This window comes from Macaca mulatta, chromosome 9 (genome assembly GCF_049350105.2).
Source record: "Macaca mulatta isolate MMU2019108-1 chromosome 9, T2T-MMU8v2.0, whole genome shotgun sequence".
NCBI lineage: Eukaryota > Metazoa > Chordata > Mammalia > Primates > Cercopithecidae > Macaca > Macaca mulatta.
Window position 1 is genome coordinate 28,535,016 of NC_133414.1, and position 26,189 is coordinate 28,561,204.

The window sequence follows — 26,189 nt, forward strand, 5'->3', positions numbered from 1 at the left end:
CCCACCTCGGCCTCCCAAAGTGCTGGGATTACTAGCTGGGATTACAAGCGTGAGCCACTGCGCCTGGCCCAAATTCATAAACTTTCTTAAAACATTATGATTTTTTTTGCAATTTTTTTTTTTTTTTTTAGTTCACCAGCTATTGTTAGTATCCATGTATTTTATGTGTGGCCTAAAACAATTCTTCTTCCAGTGTGGCTCACGGAAGCCAAAAGATTGGACATCCCTGGTCCAAAGTTACAAGTTAACTATGCTAACTTAATATATTATAACCCAAGCAAATGAAGAATGTTTTGACAGAAATATCTGGTAAGCTGCATGGACACCAGAAAAGCAGCATCCAAAGCACAATAATTCTTCTAGGTCTATCCAGCACTTTTCCTCAGTGACAGACATCATTTCTAGATGATGAAAATATACTGGAAAGGTGTAGATATACTCTAAGAAAGCGAAGACTAAATTTCTCAGGCTTTTTTGGTCCAAAATGACCACATCTCTTAAAGCCATCCAAATCCCAACGCTCTACTCTCTGTACAACAGAATCACTAATTCAGTCTCCCAAGCGCTTCTAACCTTTTGAAGAGTGACCTAGATATCAGTCCTGAATATGCTGATCACTAGAAGCCTATCACTCACTCTAAGAAACTAGCATTCGTTTTCCCCCTCAATATGCAAAAGATGTTTACTATGAGTGAAACCTTAAAACAAAAGCCAACCCTCAGTACTCAGAGAAAGTTGGTGTTCTTGGTGTTCTACAGTTGTTGAGCTATGGACTAGACCCTCGGCCATAGTAACTTTCAGGTTCCTTGTTTCCTTCCTTCCCTTCCCTCCCTTCCCTCCTTTCCATCCCTTCCCTTCCTTCCCTCCCTTCCTCCCTTCCTCTCTTCCTCCCTTGGACTAGACCCTCAAGCCATGACAACTTTCAGGTTCCTTGTTTCCTTCCTTTCCTCCCCTTTTCCTTTTTCCCTTCCCTTCCCTTTCTTTCCTTTCCTTTCTTTCTTTCCTTTCTCTTTTTCTCTCTCTTTCTCTCTTTCTTTTCTGAGACAAGAGTGTCACTCTGTTGCTCAGGCTGGAGTGCAATGGTGTGATCTTGGCTCACTGCAACCTCCACCTCCTTGATTCAAGTGATTCTTCCGTCTCAGCCTCTCTAGTAGCTGAGATTACAAGCGCCTCCCATCACACCCAGCTAAATTTTTGTATTTTAGTAGAGATGGAGTTTCACCATGTTGGCCAGGCTGGTCTCTAACTCCTGACCTCAGGTGATCTGCCTGTCTCAGCCTCCCAAAGTGCTGGGATTACAGGCATGAGCCACCACGCCCGGCCGAGATTCCATCTTTAATGGGACCATTCTCTAATCCTCCCTGTATTACAGCGATTATCCCAATCTCTTAGAAATCCTGAAATAATTAGTCTGGGGTCATCCTGGGGCATTTGTATTTTTTCACAAGATCCCCTAGTGATTCTAATGTGGAGCCAGGGTTGAGTACACCTATCTCTTTTTAAATTCAACAGACACAAGGCACATGATTCAAATGTTAGCTGAATACTCTGGAAATCCCCAGAAGATAGCCTAAATTTGTACCAAAAAAATAGAATTTTGGCCAGGCATGGTGGCTCACGTCTATAATCCCAGCACTTTGGGAGGCCGAAGTGGGAAGATCACGGAGTCAGGAGTTTGAGATCAGTCTGGCCAACACAGTGAAATCCCATCTCTACTAAAAATACAAAAGATTAGCCAGGTGTGGTGGTTTGCACCTGTAATCCCAGCTACTCGGGAGGCTGAGGCAGGAGAATGGCGTGAACCGAGGAGGCAGAGGTTGCAGTGAGCCAAGATGGTGCCATTACACTCTAGCCCAGGCAACAATGCGAGATGCTGCCTCAAAAAAAGATAATTTTATACGTCTATAAATAAACCTTATTGAATTAAACATGCATTTCTCTTACCCCTCAAGCCACATTACTTTCCCTCAAAGCTAAAATCCTATTACGTTATATTAAAATAATGTTTTATTCTATCAAGTTTTTCAGTGACATTTTATGGGACACTTTATCAATTATGAAAAGCAATTTTCTACAAAACATAATTCTATTATGCTAAAATAGTTTTTTTTTTTTTAAAGAGATTCTTGCTCTGTTGCCCAGGCTGCAGTGCAGTGGTGTAATCTCGGCTCACTGCAACCTCTGCCTCCCTGGTTCAAGTGATTCTCCTGCCTCAGTCTCCCGAGTAGCTGGGACTACAGGTGCATGCCACCACACCAGGCTAATTTTTTTGTATCTTTAGTAGAGACGGGGTTTTGCCATATTGGCCAGGCTGGTCTCAAACTCCCGACCTCAGGTGATCTGCCCGCCTCAGCTTCCCAAAGTTCTGGGATTGCAGGCATGAGCCACCATGCCTGGCATTAAAAGAATTTTTTATTCAATCAACTTTCTCAGTGATATTTTATGGGGCAACTTAAAAATTATGAAAAGTCACTTTCTACAAAACAGCATTCATTATAAAATATAAGTTAAATTAGTAAGATTGCTGAAACCTCTGACTGCAAAGACATAAAATGAGATTTATACTCTAAAGAATAATGACAGTGACAGGCCAGGCGCACAGTGGCTCATGCCTGTAATCCCAGCACTTTGGGAGGCTGAGGTGAGTTTATCACCTGAGGTCAGGAGTTTGAGACCAGCCTGGCCAACACAGTGAAACCCCATCTCTACTAAAAATACTAAAAATTAGCTGGGCGTGATGGCATGTCCCTGTAATCCCAGTTACTTGGGAGGTTGAGGCATGCACCATTGCACTCCAACCTGGGCAACAGAACCAGACCCTGTCTCAAAAAAAAAAAAAAGGACAAAGACTATATTTAAGGAGATAATTTAACAAGTGCTTCAATTAGTAAATTATTGAAATTAGAATAAGTCCCAAATTCAATAATCAAATCTTTGGGATAATGTACTATCCCACAAGATTATTTAGAAACATGCAATTTTATTGACTGATAGTCATAAAGCTAAACTCTAAAAATAATTCAAAAGAGTAATCAAATTTTCAATTTATGCGTATCTTGATATTTTTAGGTTTACCTCTAAAACTGCACTGTAAACTTTGCCATATTCACAATATGCAATGAAATTTTTAAAGTCTGAATGAAAAGAAATAAATTATTTTAATTAAAGAAGGAGTTACAGGTATTTTAGCAGCAATATAGTTTTAATCTTTCTTAGGGAAAAAGGCAGAAGACACATTGCTTCATCGTCCTCCAACTTTAAAATGTGGCTATACCATTAATAAACACAATTGAATAGGAAAAATGGGTAAATTTTACTTAATGTGTCAATTCAACTTTACATTATAGAAGCATATCCTAAAAATTATAAAGAAATTTAAGGTTAAAAAAAAAGAGAGAGAAATAGTTATGAAACCAAAAGGCTTTCGATTATCTTTCTTTCTCTGCTTTTGAAAGGCCTATCTGTTGTTGTGTTATTGACATAGTTAATAGCCAAAAGAACTAAACTCTGCCCTTTGTTACAAAGTCTACCAAATAAAAACTGCAAGAAGGTAACAAAGGGCATGACTATAAGCAGTGTAGAAGAAATTTAAAAAAAAAAACAATAAAAAAACTAGTCTAAATCTAGTAATAACAAATAAAAATTACTACCAAGATTAATACCATCAAATCATATGGCAAAAAACTATTCTTTTTTACAGATTTTCTTTATGTTCAAAGATAATTTTTTTAAAATTATCAAACTTAGATTTCACAACCTCTGATCCATGTCTAACATAAAAATGGTTAAAGTCTCAGCCGGGCATGGTGGCTAACACCTATAATCCCAGCACTTTGGGAGGCCAAGCAGGTGGATCACCTGAGGTCTGGAGTTTGAGACCAGCCTGGCCAACGTGGTGAAATCCCACCTGTACTAACAAAACAAAAATTAGCCTGGTGTGGTGGCGTGCACCTGTAATTCCAGCTACTTGGGAGGCTAAGGCAAGAGAATCTCTTGAATCCAGGAGGCGGAGGTTGCAGTCAGCCAAGATCATGCCACTGCACTCTAGCCCAGGCAACAGAGCGAGACTCCATCTCAAAAAAAAAAACACAAAAAACAAAAACAAAAACAAAAGTCTCTATGATCATCTTTAAAAGTCATGATTTCTTCATATACTTGCTCCTCAAAAGAATGCCTTTGACACACTTAAAAGAGCTAGTTAAAATGAACTTCCCTGCTTACTAGTTAGCAGAGAACCTGAAAACTTATGCTTCTGAAGATCTATGTACTCACAGAAAAAAACTTATCTTATTATGCTTCTGAAGGATCTATGTACTCACAGAAAAATGTGACTTCTTACAGAATTCCAGTGATGAGAATACCTACCTCAATTTATGAGTGAAAACTGGCATGAGAACATTATTGAACTAAGTAAAAAGCTCCAAAGCAGAAATACTTTCAAGAGAGTCCAGCTACTTCCTAGACTCCTGAGTAAGAGACTTCAATATTTTCAAAGATTACTATTTCTACACTTCTTAAGAAGTTGACTATAGAGAAAGATATGGGAGATTAAAAATCAAAAAACGGGCTAGGCGCAGTGGCTCATGCCTGTAATTCCAGCACTTTGGGATGCTGAGGCACGTGATCACCAGCCTGACCAACATGGAAAAATCACATTTCTACTAAAAATACAAAAATTAGCTGGGCGTAGTGGTGTGCACCTGTAGTCCCAGCTACTTGGAGGCTGTGGCAGGAGAATCACTTGAATCTGAAAGGTGGAGGTTGCAGCGAGCCAAGGTCGCGCCACTGCACTCCAGCCGGGGCTACAGAGCAAGACTCCGTCTCAAAACAAAAACAAAATAAAACATCACATCATCACAGTGTTATATATCTTACGGAAAAAACACTTATCTTAAGATGAACTTTAATGAAGCAGAAGAGTCCTAATAAACCCAATAATCTAGATTCTATTGTATAACATACTACAGTCTCCTTAAAGCAAAGCAACTAATTTGTCTCATAACCAAATTAAATTAGAGCTGCTCTGAATTTTCATTTTAACTGTGAATTATTTTCCCTACCTTTTTCATTTCTTCAACATATGCAATCATGGCTTCCTCTTTGGTCATATCACCCAGTGAACTCCAAGCATCCCTAGAAATGAAAATATCCACATAATGACAAAGAGACATCTGATTTTTCACTGCTCAGAATACAATTTATAGTTGATGCTATAGGGTTACTAATTAAAACAGGCTCTACTTAAAGCCATAACAGGATTGTCTTAAATGTGCCACCATGAAGAAAATTATCACAGCAAATAAACTAGCAAATTAAATAGTATTTAAACAAATAGGCATATAACCCATCTATATAGTAATATACCAGAGACTACAGACTATTCACAAATATTTCATAAGAACTCTTAAGTTTTTATATTATTACAAAGAACAGTAACAGAAATAAACATTTTAGAAGACTACATTATTGCTTCTCAGGCTTTCGCTAAGTGTACAAGACTACATTAATTGTCACAGGCATTTTTTCTTTTTCTTTTTAATATAAATTTCTCAATAGGCTTTCCGGTAAAGACCAGAAAGCCTGCTAGAAAAATTCTAAAAGAGCTGTAACACTCAGGCATGGTTTTTTTTTTTTTTTTTTTTTTGAGATGGAGTCTCGCTGTGTTGTCCAGGCTGGAGTGCAGTGGTGTGATCCTGGCTCACTGCAACCTCCACTTCCTGGATTCAAGAGATTCTCCTGCCTCAGCCTCCTGAGTAGCTGGGATTACAGGCATGCGCCCCCACACCCAGATAATTTTTGTATTTTAGTAGAGATGGAGTTTCACCATGTTGGCCAGGCTGGTCTCGAACTCCTAACCTCAAGTGATCCACCGCCTTGACCTCCCAAAGTGCTGGGATTAGAGGGATGAGCCACTGCGCCCAGCCAGCCATGTTTTAAATGAATAGACATTTTGGTTAAAAGGTTCTATTAATTTAAATAAGAGCCTAACTTGTACACTTGAACTGAAAAAGGAAATGGTTTCTCACTTCTAGGATACTGAAAATGTGAGAGACAGGAAATTTTTAAACCCCTAAATAATAATAGTTCTTTCAAATTTTTGCCCGACGTGTAAACCCTCCTTTTTATATGTTTTTCCCTGAAGGTGTTTAACTCCACCAAAGGTCAATTCTAGGGGGAAACATGAAGCAAATAATTAAATCTTCTTAAAATGGGTAAATCAAATCATATTAAATAATATTTAATACTACTAAAATTAAGTTATATTAAATAATAACATATTACTATTTCATTTAACCTGTTATTTTATGACAATTCATAAAAATCTTAAAGGAAAGTAGAATACTAAGAAATCTTAAAACAAGCTTAGGCACTTCCAATTCAGGGTGAAGAAACTGAACATCACAATGTGTGGACAAAAAACAAACAAAAATGGGCTGGGTGCAGTGGCTCACGCCTGTAATACCAGCACTTTGAGAGGCCAAGGTGGGCAGATCACTTGAGGTAAGGAGTTTGAGACCAGCCTGGACAACATGGTAAAACTCTGTCTTTACTAAAGACACAAAAATTAGCCAGGCGTGGTGGCACGTGCCTGGAATCCCAGCTACTCGTGAGGCTGAGGCAGGAGAACTGCTTGAACCCGGGAGGCAGAGATTGCAGTGAGCCAAGATCGCGCCATTGCACTCCAGCCTGGGCGACAGAGCGAGACTCCGTCTCAAGAGAAAAAAAAAAAAACAAAACTCGTGTGGCATGGTGGTTCACACCTGTAATCCCAGCCAAGGCAGGTGGATCACTTGAGACCAGAAATTTGAGACCAGCCTGGGCAACACAGGCAAACCCCGTCTAGGAAAAAATTTTAAAAATTAGCCAGGTGTGATGGCACAAGCATGTGGTCCCCGCTACTAGGGAGGCTGAGGTGGGAGAATTGTTTCAGCCCAGGAGGCAGAGGTTGCAGTGAGCCGTGATCGTGCCACTGCACTCCAGCCTGAGTGATGGGAGTGAGACCCTGTGTCCAAAAAAAGTGTGGGTTTTAAAACATGCTTCACCGCCGGGCGCAGTGGCTCACACCTATAATCCCAGCACTTTGGGAGGCCGAGGCAGGCGGATCACCTGAGGTCAGGAGTTCAAGACCAGCCTGACCAACATGGAGAAACCCCATCGCTACTAAAAATACAAAATAGCCAGGCGTAGAGGCACATGCCTGTAATCCCAGCTACTCAGGAGGCTGAGGCAGGAGAATCGCTTGAACCTGGGAGGCAGAGGTTGTGGTGAGTTGAGATCACCTCATTGCACTCCAGCCTGGGAAATAACAGCGAAACTCCATCTCAAAAATAAATAAATAAATAAAACATGTTTCACCAATTAGCATATTCTGTTCATAATGTACAGTCTAAAATGGACTTTTCTCAGACATTTGTGAAGGTTTCAATTGTATTAAGAATATCAACTGTTACTCAACTGGGAAAACAGCACGGACAGGTACGGGTATCTGTGTCTATAATTCTTTTAATTTATAGTTTATAATTCTTTTAAGTATACTTTTTTAGTTTAGAATTCTTTTAAGTATACAAAAAATCAAATTTCTATTCAATTACAGTAGGTCAGAAGTGACGGCTTAGAGAAAAAGTTAGCGTGGCAGTACCTGAGTCATATTCCTAGTTACTTATTATCTTCAAGGCTCAACACAAACAAGGAAAAGCCATTATTTTTCTTGGAGGCAAAAGAGGCAGTTAAAGTTTGTTTCTTTAACTTAGGTAGGGAGTTGCTCTTGCCTTAAAAAAAAAGAGAGAAAAACTCCATAAAAGTAAAGATTAACTGAAAATGCTTCTTTATCTTTGATGTACCTATCCCTTTTGGTTTTACTATTTTTCTCTCCTCCCCAAGATTTTCCTATTTGTGTAAAATTGTGCTAAGAGCACCTGGAAAGGCTGGGCATGGTGGCTCACGCCTGTAATCCCAGCACTTTGGGAGGCCGAGGTGGGTGGATCACCTGAGGCCAGGAGTTTGAGACCAGCCTGGCCAACATAGTGAAACCCCGTTTCTACTAAAAATACAAAAATTAGTTGGGCGTGGTGGCACATGCCTGTAATTCCAGCTACTCAGGTTGCTGAGGCAGGAGAATCACTTGAACTCAGGAGGCAGAGGCTGCAGTGAGCCGAGATCCTGCCACTGCACTCCAGCCTGGGCGATAGAATGAGATTCTGTCTCAAAAAAAAAAAAAAAAACAAAAAACCTGGAGGATAAAAATTCTACCCAATACCTAGATACCTAGGACACTTCCTGCACAGAATAATGTATAACCACTTAAGTAACAGCCATATGATAATTATGTCATTAAAATTTAAATTCTTGCATAGCTCTACACAAAAAATTACCATTTATATCTTCCAATAGGATCCCAAAATCCAGGCCTTGAAAGTTTACAGGGTCCTTCAGTTGCCTGCTTATAGAAGCTATAAAATTTAAGCATCATTTCATTTGTTGGCTGGAATGAACCTGTTGGAAACACACATTAAATACAGATCACCTGGGGAATACAACTGATAGATAATCTAAGGTTATAATTAGCTTAGCTATACTAATAGTGATTTTATATTGCATTAATACTTTAGATAATGATTTATTTCTATCTTATAGAAACAAAAGTTATGGTTCTGTCAGTTGTTTGCTTCTTTGATTTCAAAACACTCTGAGATTTTAAACTTTAATAGCAACGCCTAAGATGGTTCAATAAATAAAACAATACATGAATAGACATGCAGTAGATACAACCAAAATAACCAGCAAATGTCTCTTTAAAAACATACTAAAATATAGAATAACTATTATTAATCAATTGTGATAAGGTATTTTTATTCAAAGATTATGACAAATCAAAACTGACTAGCGTAAGTGAAAAAGTTACATGTACATTCTGCCAAATTTCAAATTCTCAGTAGATAAGGAATTTGGGGCTAAAGCCAAAAAGTATACACTATGGTAGAAAAAGAATTAATCTAAGACAAAACAGATATCTCACTTCCTATCTCTGTAATTTTGGAGACATCAATTTGATGATAATTCTTCATATATGTTTCTAGCATATCTATAACTTTTCTCATGTTTAAAACTTTTAAATTGGCCAGTTGTGGTGGCTCACGCCTGTAATCCCAGCACTTTGTGAAGCTGAGGTAGGCAGATCGCCTGACCCTCAGGAGTTCAAGGCCAGCCTGAGCAACATAGCAAAACCCTGTCTCTACAAATAAAAACAAAAATTAGCTGGGTGTGATGGCACACCCTGTAGTCCCAGCTACTCAGGAGGCTAAGCAGAGAGGATCTCCTGAGCCTAGGGAGGTCAAGGATGCGGTGAGCTGTGATCATACCACTGCACTACAGCCTAGGCGACAGAGAAAGACCCTGTCTCAAAAAAAAAAAAAAATTCAAATTGTATAAGCAAGTGCCATAAGTTGTAGTATTCTCAATAACTGAAAAATTGGAATGTTTTTATATTATTGTTAAATTATTGTTTTATAATAAATGTTTAAATAATTATGATATATAAATGTAACAGGACAATATATAACTGTAGCCCTAAAAAGTTATATTGTAGAAAAATATAAATAATGGTATAAGTTCCACGATCTACTATAAATTTAGAAAAATAAGTTTAAAAACAACATATATAATATGATACATTTTGGCAAATATTTATATACATAAAAAGTACAGTACAAAGATAAATATAAAATGTTTAAAGACTATCTCTGAATAGTAAGTATACAGATTCTTTTCCTTTTCACTTATCTGTTTTTAAAAAAGTTTTAAACATCAGTGTATATTACCTTTATAACAAAATTATAAAAATAAAAATAAAAATTATAACAAGATTTTTTTAAAGTTTGTAAATTGCATAAGCTAGCAGTTTATAAGACCTGTGTGGGCTGGGCACAGTGGCTCAAACCTGTAATCCTAGCACTTTGGGAAGCCGAGGCGGGCGTATCACCTGAGGTCAGGAGTTTAAGACCAGCCTGGCCAACATGGTGAAACCCCGTCTCTACTAAAACACAAAAATTAGCTGGGCATGATGGCGGGTGCATGTAATCCCAGCTACTCAGGAGGCTGAGACAGGAGAATTGCTTGAACTCAGAAGACGGTGTTTGCAGTGAGCCAAGATCACACCACTGCACTACAGCCTGGGCAGCTGAGCAAGACTTGGTCTCAAAAAAAAAAGCTGTGGAAATTACCACACAGATAAACTGAGAGCTGGTGTTTCAGGTTTGGCCGAGAGTGCATAATTAATTCTCAAATCACTATAACAATTATCTGTATAATATATGCACATTTAGGAGTACCTAATAGATACAGTGTTTTAATGACATAAACCTTTATAAAGCAGAGGGGAAAAAAAGGAGAAACCACAGTTTAAAACGGTCGCTTATTTAAATAACACAAATCTAAATTTAAAAGATCAAAAGTTGCCAGGCGCGGTGGCTCAAGCCTATAATCCCAGCACTTTGGGAGGCTGAGACGGGCGGATCACGAGGTCAGGAGATCGAGACCATCCTGGCTAATGTGGTGAAACCCTGTCTCTACTAAAAAAAAAAACAAAAACAAAAAACTAGCCAGGCGAGCTGGCGAGCGCCTGTAGTCCCAGCTACTCGGGAGGCTGAGGCAGGAGAATGGCGTGAACCTGGGAGGCGGAGCTTGCAGTGAGCGGAGATCCGGCCACTGCACTCCAGCCTGGGCGACAGAGCGAGACTCCATCTCAAAAAAAAAAAGAAAAAGAAAAAAAGATCAAAAGTTTAATCTCAAAATATCTTCAGTAAGTCAACCAAATAAGTTTATTGGCTTAGGTGAATGATATTAAAAAGACCCCAAAACCGAGATCATTTATCGAGTGTAGTCTGTGTGTAAGACACTCAAGTAAGATTTCTGTTCTCAAGGTGCTCATACATGATGTATTTAATATGTATTTGAAATATTAGCTAAGAATTTAAATTTTAAAAGGTTAAGGTCATACCAAACATAGATGCCATAGGATTCATTACTATTTCAGGCCTTAAATAAGGATTGAGCAACAAGGAACAAAAAACTCCAAGATCTTGCTCTTCGTATAATGATTCAAAGCAAATCAAATGGTTTAAAAGTAGTATTACAAAAATATTTATAATTCATTATAACAAACTTCTGCTTCAATTAATATCAACTTAGTTTCAAGGGGTAACAGTATACTGGATGTTGTCCAACACAGTTACCACTTGATAGGGTATCTTTTTTTTTTTTTTGAGTTGGAGTCTGGCTCTTGTCACCCAGGCTGGAGTGCAATGGTGCAGTCTCAGCTGACTGCAACCTTCACCTCCCAAGTTCAAGCGATTTTCCTGCCTCAGCCTCCCAAGTAGCTGGGATTACAGGAGCCGATCACTATACCCAGCTAATTTTTGTATTTTTAGTAGAGGTGGGGTTTCACCATGTTGGCCAGGGTGGTCTTGAACTCCTGACCTCAGGGCCTGTCTCAGCCTCCCAAAGTGTTGGGACTACAGGTGTGAGCCACCATGTCTGGCCTGATATGTTATCTTTTTTTTTTTTTTTTTTTTTGGAGACATAGTCTCTGTCACCCAGGCTGGAGTGCAGTGGTAGGATCTCAGCTCACTGCAAGCTCCGCCTCCCCAGTTCATGCCATTCTCCTGCCTCAGCCTCCCCAGTAGCTGGGACTACAGGCGCCCGCCACCACGCCCAACCAATTTTTTGTATTTTTAGTAGAGACGAGGTTTCACCGTATTAGCCAGGATGGTCTTGATCTCCTGACCTTGTGATCCGCCCGCCTCGTGATCAGCCCGCCTCGGCCTCCCAAAGTGCTGGGATTACAGGTGTGAGCCACCGCGCCGGCGGATAGGGTATCTTAAAACTTTGCAATACCTTCTTAAATGTTATGTAAATACAAAATGTACTTTATACGGGTTTCCTAATAAGGAATGTCAACAGGGATAGTGGCCTAGAGACATCAGTCTAGCTTTACCAGTTTTCAAAAAACTATAAAAACGTGTGCTTTAGGAGAAAGTGTAAACATACTACTTACATCAAGCTCTTAGAATCATACCTTTCTATGAACTCTAATAATCAGGGACTTAAAAAATCAATACCTAAATAAATTTATGTTATTTTTTTATATTTTGTTTATTCTTTCTTATCTTTCAGTCCCCCGTATGTCCTCCTGCAATAGAATGTCTGAAATTACAAAAGGTTCAGACAACACCATAGAAGGAAAGAAATTACAAATGCAACACTATTTTGTGTATTTGTTTTAAAAACTTCCTGAATTTGTATTTAATTTTTACTGAATGATTTGTGAATATTCATTACCTAGCCAGATGATAATTAATGAAAACAGAAACCATGATATTAAATACTATAGTTGTATTCCTAGCTTTACAATTGTGGCACAGTAGTAGTACCTAACATTACTTTCTAAGTATGTTTATTGGGCCAGGGGCGGTGGCTTACGCCTGTAATCCCAGCACTTTGGGAGGCCTAGGCGGGCGGATCACCTGAGCTTGGGGGTTCAAGACCAGCCTGACCAACATGGAGAAACCCCGTCTCTACTAAAAATACAAAATTAGCCGGGCATGGTGACGCATGTGTGTAATCCCAGCTACTCGGGAGGCTGAGGCAGAAGAATCGTTTGAACCCGGGAGGTGGGGGTTGCGGCGAGCTGAGATTGCACCATTGCACTCCAGCCTGGGCAACAAGAGCGAAACTCCATCTCTAAATAAGTAAATATGTTTATTGTGAAATATAATTCATATAATGTAGAAAGATATGAATTGAAAAGTACGCCTTCCTCTCTAAGACTCTGCATTTAGAACAGAAAAATATTTAACTAGTAGCCAAAAACTTCGCATTGGTCTATGACATAAAATTACAAATTCAAAAAGCTCTGCAAATCGTTAACAGGGTTAATATGAAGAAAAACCACACCCACTAGTCAAATTGCTGAAAACCGAAGATAGAAAAGAAATCTAAAAAGCAGCCAGAGAAATAACACATTAAACACAAGAAAGAGTTCAGCAACTGGAATGACTTTTTTCTCACAAGCTGGAAAGAAGGTCCAATATGAATATAAAAAAGAGAACCTGATAGAATGGAATAGCAAATAAAAAGGTAGAAAATATATATTTATTAAAATAAAGAGAAATTATTTCACAACTGACTGTATTCTTTCCTTTCTGTCCCTTCATATCAAAAGTTTTCAAAAGGCTTCAGCTGGTAGACCCTATGAGTGTGTGGCATTAGGCACCCCAGCCTAGAATTTTGTTTTTGTTTTTTTGGCTTTTTTTTTTTGATACGGAGTCTGGCTCTCTGGCCCAGGCTGGAGTGCAGTGGCACGATATCGGGTCACTGCAGCCTCTACCTCCTGAGTTCAAGCAATTCTCCTGTCTCAGCCTCCCAAGTAGCTGGGACTACAGGCGCACACCACCATGCCCGGCTAATTTTTGTATTTTTTAGTAGAGATGGGGTTTCACCATATTGGTCAGGCTGGTCCTGAACTCCTGACCTCAGGTGATCCACCCACCTCGGCCTCCCAAAGTGCTGGAATTACAGGCGTGAGCCACCCCGCCTGGCCCGGATTTTTTTTTTTTTTTTTAGTATACCCAAATCCGCAGTCATTAAGTGACAAGACTTCTGTTTTCAACAATATGAACTACTTAAAATCTGGATATTATATTTTTCTCCGGTTTGGAAGATCAAACGTTAATTAATTCATATTCAATAGCTCCCCTTCCACTACATGGCTCCTACACGGAAAAAAAAGTAGGCTAAATAAACAACACTAGAACCAAAAAGTGAAAAGAGGTAAGCCGGGGCTTCGGGGCTCTCTGCAGCAGACGTCTCCAGCCGGGGCCCAGCGCACGTACCATTCTTCGGCAAACTCTGGATCACCTTCACTGCCGCCTCAAACCTGGTCTCGTGCACGGATCTCGTGTCCGCCATCTCCAGCTGCCAGCGTCTGCCCCGGTCCCAAGGTCTGTCGGCGGGAATCAGGCAGCAGCAGCACCAGCTTTCCCAAGAGCCTGCATGAAACTGGAACATGGAGCGCAGCCGCGGATCAACATGCCCCAAAGGGAGGAGGCCCGGGAGCGAAGCGGGTCAGTTTGTTCCCCTTTGCCCTGCCCTATCCAGGCCACACGGATCGAAGCGGCCAGGCTCCTTCCTCCTCCCCCGGGGCGTGACTAAGGCCACAAATCCGGCCCGCGACGACAGCAAAACAACTCACCGAGAGGAAGAGCATGTCTAGCAGAAGACAGAGGGGGTCCGGGCACCGGTAGCCGCGGAGCCGCTCTCCCACCCTGGGGACCCTGGCGGAGCAGCCACACCCCCCATTCCGCTGGAGTCCGTCTGTCAGTCCGTGCCCTCCCCACAGCCCCGCCCCAGAGTCACCGGAGGATCCACTGGCGTCGCCGCCGCAGCGGCAGTGCGCAAACCCCACCCACTCGACCCGCCGCCGCGGCGAGGACGCGCGCGGTCCGTCTGTCCCCAGAGGAGGGTCCGGGAAGCGAGGAAAGGAGGAGAGAGAACCTTCCAGGGGGCCACAGTCCCGGCTCGGTGCGGGGAGCACCCTGTGCGCACTTTTGTTCAGAAGGGGGAAACCGAGGCCGGACCTATGTGTCCGCTCTGGCAGCCGGGTGGACAAAGTGCGCGCTGGGGATGCGCGGTTGGGTTCTGCGCCTGGGCCCAAAGCTGCACTCGACGGCACCGCTGGGCAACAAAAATGACTCTGCGGTCCCCAGCGCCTGCACTCTCCTAAGTTAAGGTTTGAGGAAGGTAATGGGGCCTAAGCAAAGGGCTTTAAGTCGGGGCAGGTTCTGTGCGAAACTCCAGTACTGCCATTTAAATTATGTGACCTAGGGCAAGTCACTTAGCCTCTCCAGTGGCAATCGTGACACCACTCTAAAGGGTAGATGGAGAAAAGCATTGGGGACCTTGGATGGAGGTGCTCAGCAGTCCTTGGCCCGCAGGTCTTCGACAGTTTTCGCCGCCCTGAGCCAAGAACGTCCGAGGAGCAGCCTAAGGAGAGGGGAGGTCGTCGGCTCCTAAACTGGGCTGGGACGGAGGGCAACTTTCCCCTCTACTGCCTTTTCCACCCAGCCCCAGGGAGCCAGGCACCTCCCGCCGGATTTTATAGGAGACTGGGCTTGGGGACGGCCGGGCACAGTGGCTCACGCCTGTAATCTCGACACTTTGAGAGGCCGAGTGGGGAGGATCGCTTGAAGCCAGGAGTTCAAGACGAGCCTGGGCAATATGGCGAGACCCTGGCTCTATTTAAGAAACCAATAATTAAAAAAAAAAAAAAATTAAAAATAGGATACTGGGCGTGGAGGGAGGGGCCAATAACAGTATGGGTCGTCAATCCTAGATAGGGGGTACCCTGGGCCTTCAACTTACTAGCGCAACCCCCAGCGTCCTTAGGCATTTGGGAAGTGCCGCAGGCCCAGCGTTGGTGGGGGGACTGACTAGGTTGTGAGGGGTGGAGTCCTGGGGCCCGGAAATCCCAAAGTCTCCCGGATGGAAGAGTCGTTTTTGTCAGTTCGGGGATGGGTTAGGAGGGTTACTAGTAAAAATCTAGGCGCAGATCGTAAGTTACTCTTCCCTCGGAGCCGCGGCGCCGGCATTTACCTTGGTATTGCCGGGCAAGGCCTGTCCGGTAATGTCCCCGACGCCCGCCCCTCGCCCTGCCCCGCGGGCTTATGGGAAATGTAGTCCTCCGCTCTGCCGCGCTTCCGGATACCTCCCAGCGGCGGGCGGTATTCCTGCTAGATCTTCCGGTTCGGCGTCTCTGTCCAGGCGACGCAGCCGCCGTGCGACGGAAAGCCCTCCTTCCTAGCCGGTTGCATTTCGTGCTACCTCGAAATGCCACATCCGCTTCTTCCAGCTTAGCGGACAGTCGCTCAGTGGTGTCTTGAGACTGCGGCGGTGTCTGGAATTGCGGCTTCTCCAGCGCCCTCCGGAGGCTTTGCTTCGGGTTCGTCTAATACAACACAGGGGGAATCATTTGATCGTGAACGTTTCACGTTTCTTTGTCTTCAAAAATGAAGAGGACATTTTGTAAAATTACCACACAAAGATGAGGAATAGATTAGAGAACCAACTTGGGGTTGTAAATACTAAATAATTCCAAATGGTAATGTATGAGTGGCTAAAAAGCAGTGACACCTAACGCGTATTATTTTATTCCATAAAAGGAACAAACCTAAATTGAAGAAATATTCATTTCCCCCTTATTGGATTTAATAGAATCCTTTTCATTTTTAATGGGAAATAATAAATGTGACCTATAGATGTTTCAGTTGTTTAAATCGCCTTCTTTAGGGTGATCTCTGATGGGATTGAGGAAAATGAGCGGGTTTGGGGTTATCTTGGCCCAAAGTCCAGTTTGGATTTGCCGTTAGTTCACGGTGTGACACCGTCAAGAAACAAGCTCTGAAAAATTTGGTTTTCTCCGATAAAGAATGTGAAATTACCTAGCACGTAGTAGCCTTCAATATTTTTGTATTTCCTCTTTTTTGATACTTAGCTGAGCAATAAATATTGGACAGCAGTACGAGGGAAGGATCTGAATCAGGCAAGGAGGACGGGCACTGCCCAGGAGGAAAAAGCAAACAGGAAAGTGTGCTGAGCAGGTGCCTTGGCGAGGGAGAGAGGGAACGGAAATGTCTTCACACACCCCCAGAAAGAGAGAGAGAGAGAATGAAGTTTCTGTCTCTTACGTGATGTGTGAGTGGATGGACAGATTGTCCTCAGCTTTAAGGGCAATTCAGGGTGATCTGTCTTAAAATCGACGCTCTGTGGAATGAGAAAAATGCGCTCTGCAGGCCATGCCCACTGCGTGTGCTGGGAGGCTCTGCTACATCAAATGGGCAGATGCGCCGTCTCCACAGAGGCCCCAAGCCTGGGTGTGAGCCAAGGCTGCTTCGAACATATCCGCTATCTAAGGTGAGTCCCAGCAGGGGTCATTTATTTAAGAACCCTGGTGCTTTCCATGGTTGATTTGCTGGTAAATGACAGATGTGAGTGTGGTAAACATGTCTTGTCTCCCCACTGCACCCACCATCCTGTGCATCATGGAAACCTGTCTCGATGATCAGCGGCCATGTGTGATGGGGTGGAAGGGACAGTCTCCAGAGACAGAATCCTGGGACCTTCCCTGACTTCGCAACTTACTAGCTTTCTTGCCACATTATTTAGTTTTTTCAAGCCGTAGTTTCCTTAAAATGGTGAATATTATCAATCCCTATCCCATAGGAAATTTGGAGCACATGAGTTCATTCAAGTAAAGTATATCATTAGCAGGCCATAACACAGGCAGGAAGAAGAAAATACAATAATTGTGTGTGTGTGGTGGGGTGTCACATCTTCATAAAATTCAACCCTACCCCCATTTCAGTCACTTGTCAGGGAGGAAAGCCAAGAAGCCAATTCCGAGAGTTTAGTGTGACATCAGTGTCTAGGTCATCTAAATCAGGCCCTTTCTGCCATACCTGTCCAAGTCCTGCAGCAATTAACACTGCAGAGCTATATTTACATAAGTAGCTTTATAGTCTTTGTGTATATGCTGGGCAGAGCTGATTCATTTCACACGTCATTTGCACTTGTTATAGAACTCCTTCAATACTAACACCCAAACATATCGGACAAAGAAGAGAAGACAGACACTTTTGTTTTGTTGCTTGTTTTCTGATTTTGTAATACTGTATTTTCAACTTCTCAGAGACATTGGCCCCGTATTACAGGCCTATGTCACACACCCTGTTGTGAATTAAAAGTCTTTTTTACAGCTGCCCTTGCAATGATAAACTTCTATTTGCATTGAAAGTAGTTATTGCCCTTTCCATATAAAATTGTACTCATAGATCATTTTAAAGTAATACATTTTTTTTCTTAAAGAGATGAAATTGGAAAATAAAGTGGTAATAGTGTGTTTAATTTATAAGTAAACCCTAGGAACACAATTTCTTTTACTTTGTTATTATCACAAAACAATAAAAATTATCTTGTTTTTAACAGATTCCTATTATTAACAAATCCTACTTGTATCCTATTTATTTGTCACCTATGTGAAAGTCTTCTTTTTCTTCTTGCTAGAGACCTAAATTGTGATGATCAAATTGAATGGTATAAATAAGCAATTCGATGATTAATTTGCTACACCCTACTCCAAAATATGAGACATATTCAAGGCCAAGGTTATCAATAAAATACAGGCAGAGTTATGCAGAATGAAAAATAAGGCATACACCTGTGTATTCCTCAAGTCTGTTTTTTTCTTCTTGTTTTCTCACATCATTCAAGTCACTAAAATTTTATTGCTTATTACATGACAAGAAATATAATGTTGGACATAAAATGAATAAAGGAAATTATCCTTAAGAAATTTACAATGTGGAGAAAAAGATGCAGTAATATAACATTATAATGCAATATAATCCAGTGCATATCATACAGTGCAATGAGTTCTATGAAAGATCTATTAATAAAATGCTTGGGGAAAACAGAGGAGGTATAGTGACTCCTGATCCTGGCTTCTGGTGAAAACCAGAAAAGACTAGAGAGGAGGAAGCATATTTACTGACCTTGAGGAACAAGGAGGATACATTCTGTGGGAAAGAGGTGGGCTGGGCGCAGTGTCTCACATCTGTGATCTGAGCACTTTGGGAGGCCAAGGCAGGAGGATCGCTTGCCAGGAGTTTGAGGTTACAGTGAGTTATGATCACACCACTGCACTCCAGCCTGGCCAGTAGAGCAAGGCCTATCACTATCCAAAAAAAAGTTGGGCATTCCATATAGACGACATGCAAAGGCAGAGGAGGAACTGAGTTTTGGGAGATAAAGAGGATTTGGAAGGAACATAGAAGGTATGACAAATATTAGTGAGATAAGAATTTGGGCCGGGCGCGGTGGCTCATGCCTGTAATCCCAGCACTTTGGGAGGCCGAGGCCGACGGATCACGAGGTCAGGAGATCGAGACCATCCTGGCTAACACGGTGAAACCCCATCTCTACTAAAAATACAAAAAGAAATTAGCTGGGCTTAGTGGTGGGTGCCTGTAGTCCAGCTACTTGGGAGGCTGAGGCAGGAGAATGGCATGAACCCGGGAGGCGGAGTTTGCAGTGAGCCGAGATCGCGCCACTGCACTCTAGCCTGGGTGACAGAGCGAGACTCCGTCTCAAAAAAAAAAAAAAGAATTTGGAGTAAAATTGGAGGCATCATGTCAGAAATTCAGACGTTAACATGGGGGCTTTAGGGAGCCATTACCTAAATTTAAACAGGGCTGTGGTGATAATTTTTTCTAAAAAAAGCAACACAACAAAATTGAGAGCACTTAGGAGGAAGAATTTGGAAATGGCAGAACCACTGCAAAGGTGGAAAATATTTACTTTTGACTAAATTCCTATAATGAGGCATGTTAAATAGAGAATTCATGACTGTGTGTTTTTAATAGAGCCTAAGCTTCTTGAATTATTACTCACTTTAGTTAGAATCACTGCAGTTCTATGCATAAAATTAAGACAGACAAAACAGATATATTGAAAGTTAAGATAACTGAACAAGTAGATTATTCTTCTAGTGTCTTGTAGACTTCTCAAGATGATCAAGAAGTCTACTGTATCACTGTCAGTGCACAATATATAATAAACTAGTGATTTTGTTTTCCACCAAGAACAATGGTATTGTAAAATCTCCACCCCCTGAGGATATGTTTTCAGGTCTGGGTGACTAATTATACTGGGAAACAAGGGAGGGAATGATGGCCCTGTGCTTCCTCTGCCCGCTGCCTCTGTGGACGCGTGGGCTGCTGGCTTCAGTCCCGCTTTTCTTTCTGATGGCCCTTGTTGTTTATGCTAAGTATTTTTGCAGGAGGCCTGAGGCGGGCTGGGGTCACTCTGTGTTCTCCTCCTATGGCAGGGCTTCACTCTCCTCCCCCTTCTATGTTGGGGCTTCGCTGTCCCCAGGGTCCCTGTTGAGGATCTCATCCTCATTAGATGACTTCTTGTGCAGCTTCCATGCCTGGTATTTACTCTTGTGGCATTGAGAGGTTTGTACATATCTTGTAAGCCAGAGCGGCTGTCTGAGAAAGATTCAACCTGAGTCTCACTTCGCGAAGAGCATCTCCTCTATGGCAGAAATCTGAAAATGCCCCTTGAGAATCCTTCATCTTCTTGTGATGACCTTCGGTGAGAATAAATCTCAATGAGGCAGAAAACTAGAATTAAAGTCGTTAGTATTTCAGTCACAAATATTGCCAAGATGAGTTTGTTGTTATAGCCATATCCTGGAACTTATATTGTGAGCTTACTCGACTTTTGCTGTTTCTGTTCATTCTGGGCTTCCGTGCTCTCGTTGATACAGTTCTCAGTTTTCCACTGGTCCGTATCCATTATGCCTTGGACACCTTTACTTCTTGCTGCTCACTGAGAAGCTTCATCAGGAGGCCTGTCCTGGAGATGAGCTTGGCACAGGTCAATTGCACGTGGGTCTCAGAGCAGTCCATCTTCAAGGTCCGGATAACATGAGAAATGAGCCTGCGCACATTGTTGTTGGGGATGAGGGACCGCAGCTGCTGGGTTAGCTGAATTTCAAACTGATCACCTGGAGATGAGAGCAATGAGTAATTGAAGCTTTGGGGCTCGGGGGACAGGTCGGTGCCCACGTTGTTGTATTCCCATTTTGTCTCAGTTTGTGTAACAGTTGGCCCTAAGTTGAACGCAGTCCCAGCAGAATCTGCCTCAGGAGGAGGATTGTAGTTTGTGTTTTCAGAGATGGTGCCTTCTGGCATAGTAGTGTTTTCCATAAAAATGTTTTCTTCAAAGGCATTTCTTGCAGTTGTGTTTTTTACATTAGTGTTTTCTATAAAACGTTCTGAAGGAGCAAATGCTTCCGGAAGAGGATTTTCCTGAGGGCTCGGGTCTCCTAAAGATGAAAAAGCCCCCTGTGAAGGGGAATTCATAGGCTCTTCGCTGCAGAGAACGGAGGCCTCTTTGCGAGCATCGGTCTATCGAGATAACTTTTCTTTCTGAAGTTTGGACTCTTTTTTGGCCTTGGGTGTTCTGTGAGCCGTGCGGGAGCGAGTTTTATGAAAGCGGTACTTTTTTCTGGAATGTACGATTGGTTTAGCAGTCTTCATATTTTTAACTCTAGCCTTTGCATTTTCTAAAATGAAAATGGTGTAGATTAAGTCTTTCGATCTGTCTCTGACCTGAGGTAGGGCTTTTGCAGAGGTGGAGGCAGAAGGCACGCCCATGGAGAACAGTTTCAACATAAAGGAGACTGCTCTTGGGTGAACGAAGGCTTGGTGTAGTCGGTGTTTCCCCTAACTTCTCAGACCCCTGCTCTATGTGAGGCTGTTTCAGCTCCCTTGGGTTGGACTCCCGAGCCTTATTTCTTTGGCAGTGTTCTCTGCAAATGTCTGGGCCCATCTTCCCTCCTGATGCTCTGCTTTCCCACCTCTTCGAAGTGCCTTTTCTGGATGCTCTTTGGGCCCATGAGGAGTCTGTTCAGCAGGTTTTTGCCTATGCTTTGAATCTTTGCCAGGCTGTTTTCCTGTAGCTGGATAGTTTCTAATTTCTTTTCAAATATTTGGCATTTAAAATTGTCCTAGAAAGCTGGACTGCAAAAGCATGGCAGTTTTTTCTTCCCTTTTAACTTCATCGATTTTTTCTTGTATTTCTGCATCTAACATATTTTCCAGCAAATACAGCTTTCTCAATTTATTTTCATAAGTTGAGTTGTTGGATACAGGTTGAAGAGAGGGGCTCTTTGTATTGTTTTTCAAAATACCCAGGGGCCTATCTCCATCTTGCACATTTGAAGAAAGCAGTTTAATGAACGGTAACAACATTGATTTCACATCTAGATTTACCGCTCAGAAATAAGGCAAGATGTAACTTAGTGCACTGATAACATCCCTCACGTCATTGGTGTCTAGCTGTCCACTCCCAAAGACTGACAAGTTGATGCCATTGCTGTCTGAGGCCGCCTCCGGCTCAAAAGTCAGCTCAGTGCTTGTGTGCTTCTTCGGAGCTTGTAACACCTTCATGAACGCTCCTTCTGGATTCCCTACAGATGCTTCTTCAGGACAATGTATGGTGTTTGTCAGACATGCACTGTTGCAGTGCAGCTTGACTGTCTTGCAGAGAGCCTTAATGCTATTTTTAAATTGGCAGAGGCAGCAGACCACATGGCTACATAAGATCAGTTTCTCCAGTTCAACAGTCATGAGAATGTTCTTAATTGTTGTAAATGGGACATGCGTTGTTCCCATGTTTAGATATTTTAATGCTGGCAGTTTAAAGAGATATGGTTCTTCAACAGTTGTCAGAGGATTGCGATTGAGAATTAACTTGTGTAAAAACTGCATTCCGTGCCAGGCCTGAAATGTTCCAAAGCTCAGTTCTGTAAGTAAATTGCAACCAAGATTTATAAACTGCAAAAATGGTAGTGGTTCAAATGTATGTCTTTCAATAGACTGTATTTTATTGCAGGATAAATCTAAATACTGGAGGGATAGCAGGCCTTCAATGAATCCTTATGTAATTCAGTCAAATAATTTTCATTGACAATTAATTTCTTGTATGCTTTCCATACATTTCCATCAATGTAAGAAATATAGTTTCCTTGGAAATTTAAGATGCTGAAGGTGCCATTGTGGGTGTTGGGCTCTGGCACAGGTATTTGGTGGAGCCTCTGTTTCAGGCTGAGATCAATACACGACAGCGTCTCATTCCACAGGTACAGAGCTCACATATGTTGGTGCTTGTGGAGGCCTTCTGTTCCTCTGGTGCAGTTAAAGCCTTATTTTGGGCATAACTTTCAGACTGAACCAATGAATCCTGAGTAGGTTCTAGTTCAGTAGGCGGACCAGTGACTTCAGTCAGTTTTCGATGCAGAGTCTGAACCTGGTCTGGACGAGGAACTGTAGTCTTCTCCAGGGCTATAGAATGTCCAGTCTCTGTAGTGGGCTCTGGAGTGATGGCAAGCCCCAGGTCTAGAGGCTGAGTTGAGGTCTTCTCCATGGTTGGAGGCAGTTTAACCTCTGCAGTAGGTTCTGTAGTTATGATAAGCTCCAGGTCCAGAGGTGGGACTGTGACTTAAGTCAGGTGTGAATGCTGAGCCTGACCCTTGTCTGAAGGTGGAAGTGTCCTCAGTTCTGGAGGAGGAGCTGTAGTCGTCAGGGCTGTAGAAGGTTCAAAGTCTGTCGTGGATTCTGGAGTGCTGGTAAGCCCCAGATCCAAAGGTTGAACTGTGGCTTGAGTCAGGTTTGAATGCTGAGTCTGAACCTGGTCTGGATGTGGAAGTGTCACTTTAGGGTGCTTGGGAGGAACTAGAGTCTTCTTCAGGGGTGTAGAATGTCCAACCTCCGTAGTGGGTTCTGGAGTGATGGTAAGTCCCAGGTCCAAAGGTTGAACTGTAACGCTGGGTGACATTGGATGCTGAGCTTGATCCTGACCTGGTGTTGGAATTGTTACCTCTTGATATACTGGAAGTTGGGGTACAACTTTTTTAGGAGGCTGAGTTGGGGTCTCCTGCATGGTAGGAGAAAGTTCAACCTCTGTTGTGGATTCTGGTGATGGTAAGCCCCAGGTCCAAAGGTTGAACTGTGGCTTGAGTCAGGTTTGAATGCTCTGGAGGTTGGGCTACAACTACATTAGGGAGTTCTGGAGTCTGAGCTGGACCCTCCTCAGCAGTCTGTGGATGCTCAGCTGCAGCCTCCTGCTGGGTTGGAGAGGGATTTGCATTATTAATAGGTTCCGGAAATTGAACTGAAGTCTCTTGTTGAATTGCTAAAGGTAAAGCCTCTTCCAATGACTCTGGAGGCAGAGGTGGGCCCCCATGCTGGATAGCAGGAGGTTCTACATCATTACCTGGCCCTGAGAGCTGAGCTGTAGCCTCCTGGTGGACTGCAGAAGTTCCCACCTCTGCACTAGGCTGTGTTCCTATGGTGAGCTGCATGTCTGGAGGCTTAACAGAGACATTGGGCAAATCTGAATGCTGAGTTTGATGGTGACCTGGAATCGAAACTGTGACTTCATGATGTTCTGGAGGCTGAGCTGGGTCTCCTGCTGGGTCTGAGAAGATTCAACCTACCCAGAAGACTCAGAAGGCTGAGCTGGCTGCTCCTGCTCACTGGGGGAAAGTGCAGGCTCTATAGGAGGACCTGGAGGTTCAGTTGGGGCTTCCTCTTGGTTTGCAGAAGGTTCCATCCCTTCTGGAGGCTAAGCTGAGGTCTCCTGCTGGGTCTGAGAAGATTCAACCTCCCCAGAAGACTCAGAAGGCTGAGCTGGCTGCTCCTGCTCACTGATGGAAAGTTCACGCTCCATAGGAGAACCTGGAGGCTCAGTTGGGGCCTCCTGTTGGGTCGCAGAACGTTCCACCTCCTCTGGAAACTGAATTGGGGCCTCCTGCTGGGCTTGGGAAGATTCTGTCTCATTGGTAGGCTCCGAAGTTATGGTAACCTCCATATCTGCAGGTTCAACTGTAATGTTGGGCAAGTTATAATGAGCTTGATCCTCACCTGGAGGTTGAACTGTCACCTCATGGTTCGGTAGAGTTTGAGCTTAACTCTCCATAGAGTACTCTGGAGGCCCAGCTGGGACCCCTTGCTGGGTTGAAGAAGGTTCTTCCTCCTCAGGGAGCTGTGGAAGCTGCGCTGGGGCTTCTTGCTGGAGTGAAGAGGACTGGATGTCTTCAAGGGTCTCTGGATTTTGAGTTTCAGGCTCTAGATGGAATTGAGAAAGTCCAACTTGCTCAGGGAGCCCTAGGGGCTCATCCAAGTTAACCCGGAGTTCTGGAGGCAGCTGCCGGGATACAGTGTGTCTATACTCCAATATTCAGCCTGCAAAGTCTGTTTCTGATGCTGAAGTTTGGATAATTGGTGTGGAATTCCAACAATCTTAGCAAGGCTCCAACGCTGAGCTAGATCTTTCTTCAGGTTCTTGGGCGAAACAATAAATTCGGTTGGTTTTGAAACCTTACTGTCTAGTGGAACAAGTATTTCATCTGCCTGATGACCTGCAGCCCGATCGAAATCTGCAGTTTGAAACTTACTTTTGAGGCGAGGAGGCTGAACTAGGGTCTGGTTCTGATCCCCGTTCAGCATTGGAACCACCTCTGGGAGCCTTTCTTGCAGAGTCAGCTTGTCATTTAAATCCTGGTGTGCAGCCCAGAACTGCTCTGACCCCAGGAGCAGCTCTCCAGCTGAATCCATGTCCAGGTATGGCACCACATTTTCAGTCGATTCCTGGGGTGGGGCTGACATCTGCCAGGAAGCAGAGGGCCCCAGGTAATCAAAGTCCCCCGGGTCTGCCGGGGGAGTAGGCGCATGGGGAGATTCCCATGGGAGATGGGAGGAGCGGGAAGACCAGGGCTCAGGCGGCCCCAGGGGTGGCAGGGGAGTTAGAGGTCAGCTTGAGCGGGTCCTTGACCCACTCCAGAGGCTGAGCCTCCTTGACTAGTAGCCACAATAGTTGCCACGTGAGGAGGGGCCATGGGCCCCAGAAACGCAGCTGAACATGACACATGCTGGCGCCGCACACTAAGCTGCAGCCATTCTGGCAGCCCCAAGACCCTCATGCCCCTTATAAGCGTGCGCCGCGCCCTGTCTTTATGACACCTTTATTTATGCCTTTATTAGGCTCGGGTCTAGATCTGCTCCATGTCACCATGGCAATCTGATGTCACAATCCCGCCCAAGCACCCCTTCCCATGCCTCCTCGCCGGAATACCCCTCCCCTCCCCTTCGTGAGGGAGGATTTGGGCCGCAGACCCGGGTGGTCCCAGGACTCCAGCGGCCTGCTGTGGTGGGGTAAGGTTGGGTGGGGGCACGGCAGAGCTTCCTGAGGAAGTCACGGGACCTCTCCTGGGGATATTCAGAAGCGCTAGTCCAGTTCTGGCAGCCTGAACTCTTCCTCCTTCAAGGTGAAATCGAGAGTACTCTTCCTTCCAGGGAGAGCAACTGACCTGTAATCCCAGCTACTCAGGAGGCTAAAGCAGGAGAATCTCTTGAACCTGAGAGAGGCAGAGGCTGCAGTGAGCCGAGATCGCAACATTGCATTCCAGCCTGGAGTGCTGCTGTAGGTACTATGGCTCCTGAAGCTGCTTTCCGTGTAGCAACTGGCGTCCTCGTCGTCGTCTTCCAACTCCTCTGGGTAATCGGAGTCAT

At 43.5% G+C, this 26,189-nt stretch overlaps 1 protein-coding gene, 1 non-coding gene and 1 pseudogene across 15 annotated transcripts in view; all 3 read right to left on the reverse strand.

The window, feature by feature from the left end:
- ACBD5 (acyl-CoA binding domain containing 5) overlaps window positions 1–15,701 on the reverse strand; it is a 47,981-nt gene extending 32,280 nt beyond the window's left edge. For 4 of the 14 annotated variants that reach the window (XM_028826117.2, XM_028826105.2, XM_028826116.2 and 1 more), the window contains exons 1-4: window positions 14,249–14,450; window positions 13,890–14,055; window positions 8,373–8,493; window positions 5,061–5,133 (exon numbers count right to left, since the gene is read on the reverse strand). In XM_028826117.2, coding sequence (XP_028681950.1) covers window positions 5,061–5,133; window positions 8,373–8,493; window positions 13,890–14,055; window positions 14,249–14,263 — 375 coding nt within the window. In that variant the 5' untranslated portion in view covers window positions 14,264–14,450. Of the gene's footprint in view, window positions 1–5,060; window positions 5,134–8,372; window positions 8,494–13,889; window positions 14,056–14,248; window positions 14,451–14,954; window positions 15,040–15,648 lie in introns of those variants that run through there. The other 10 variants (XM_028826118.2, XM_028826111.2, XM_028826107.2 and 7 more) reach the window with 4 other exon arrangements.
- LOC114670201 (U7 small nuclear RNA) lies at window positions 5,553–5,614 on the reverse strand. The gene has a single exon (XR_003719684.2). It is a non-coding gene; the product is annotated as a U7 small nuclear RNA (small nuclear RNA).
- Window positions 15,702–19,927: 4,226 nt separating the features above from the next.
- On the reverse strand, window positions 19,928–25,600 carry LOC714786 (leucine-rich repeat-containing protein 37A3-like; annotated as a pseudogene).
- Between the last annotated feature and the right edge of the window lie 589 nt (window positions 25,601–26,189).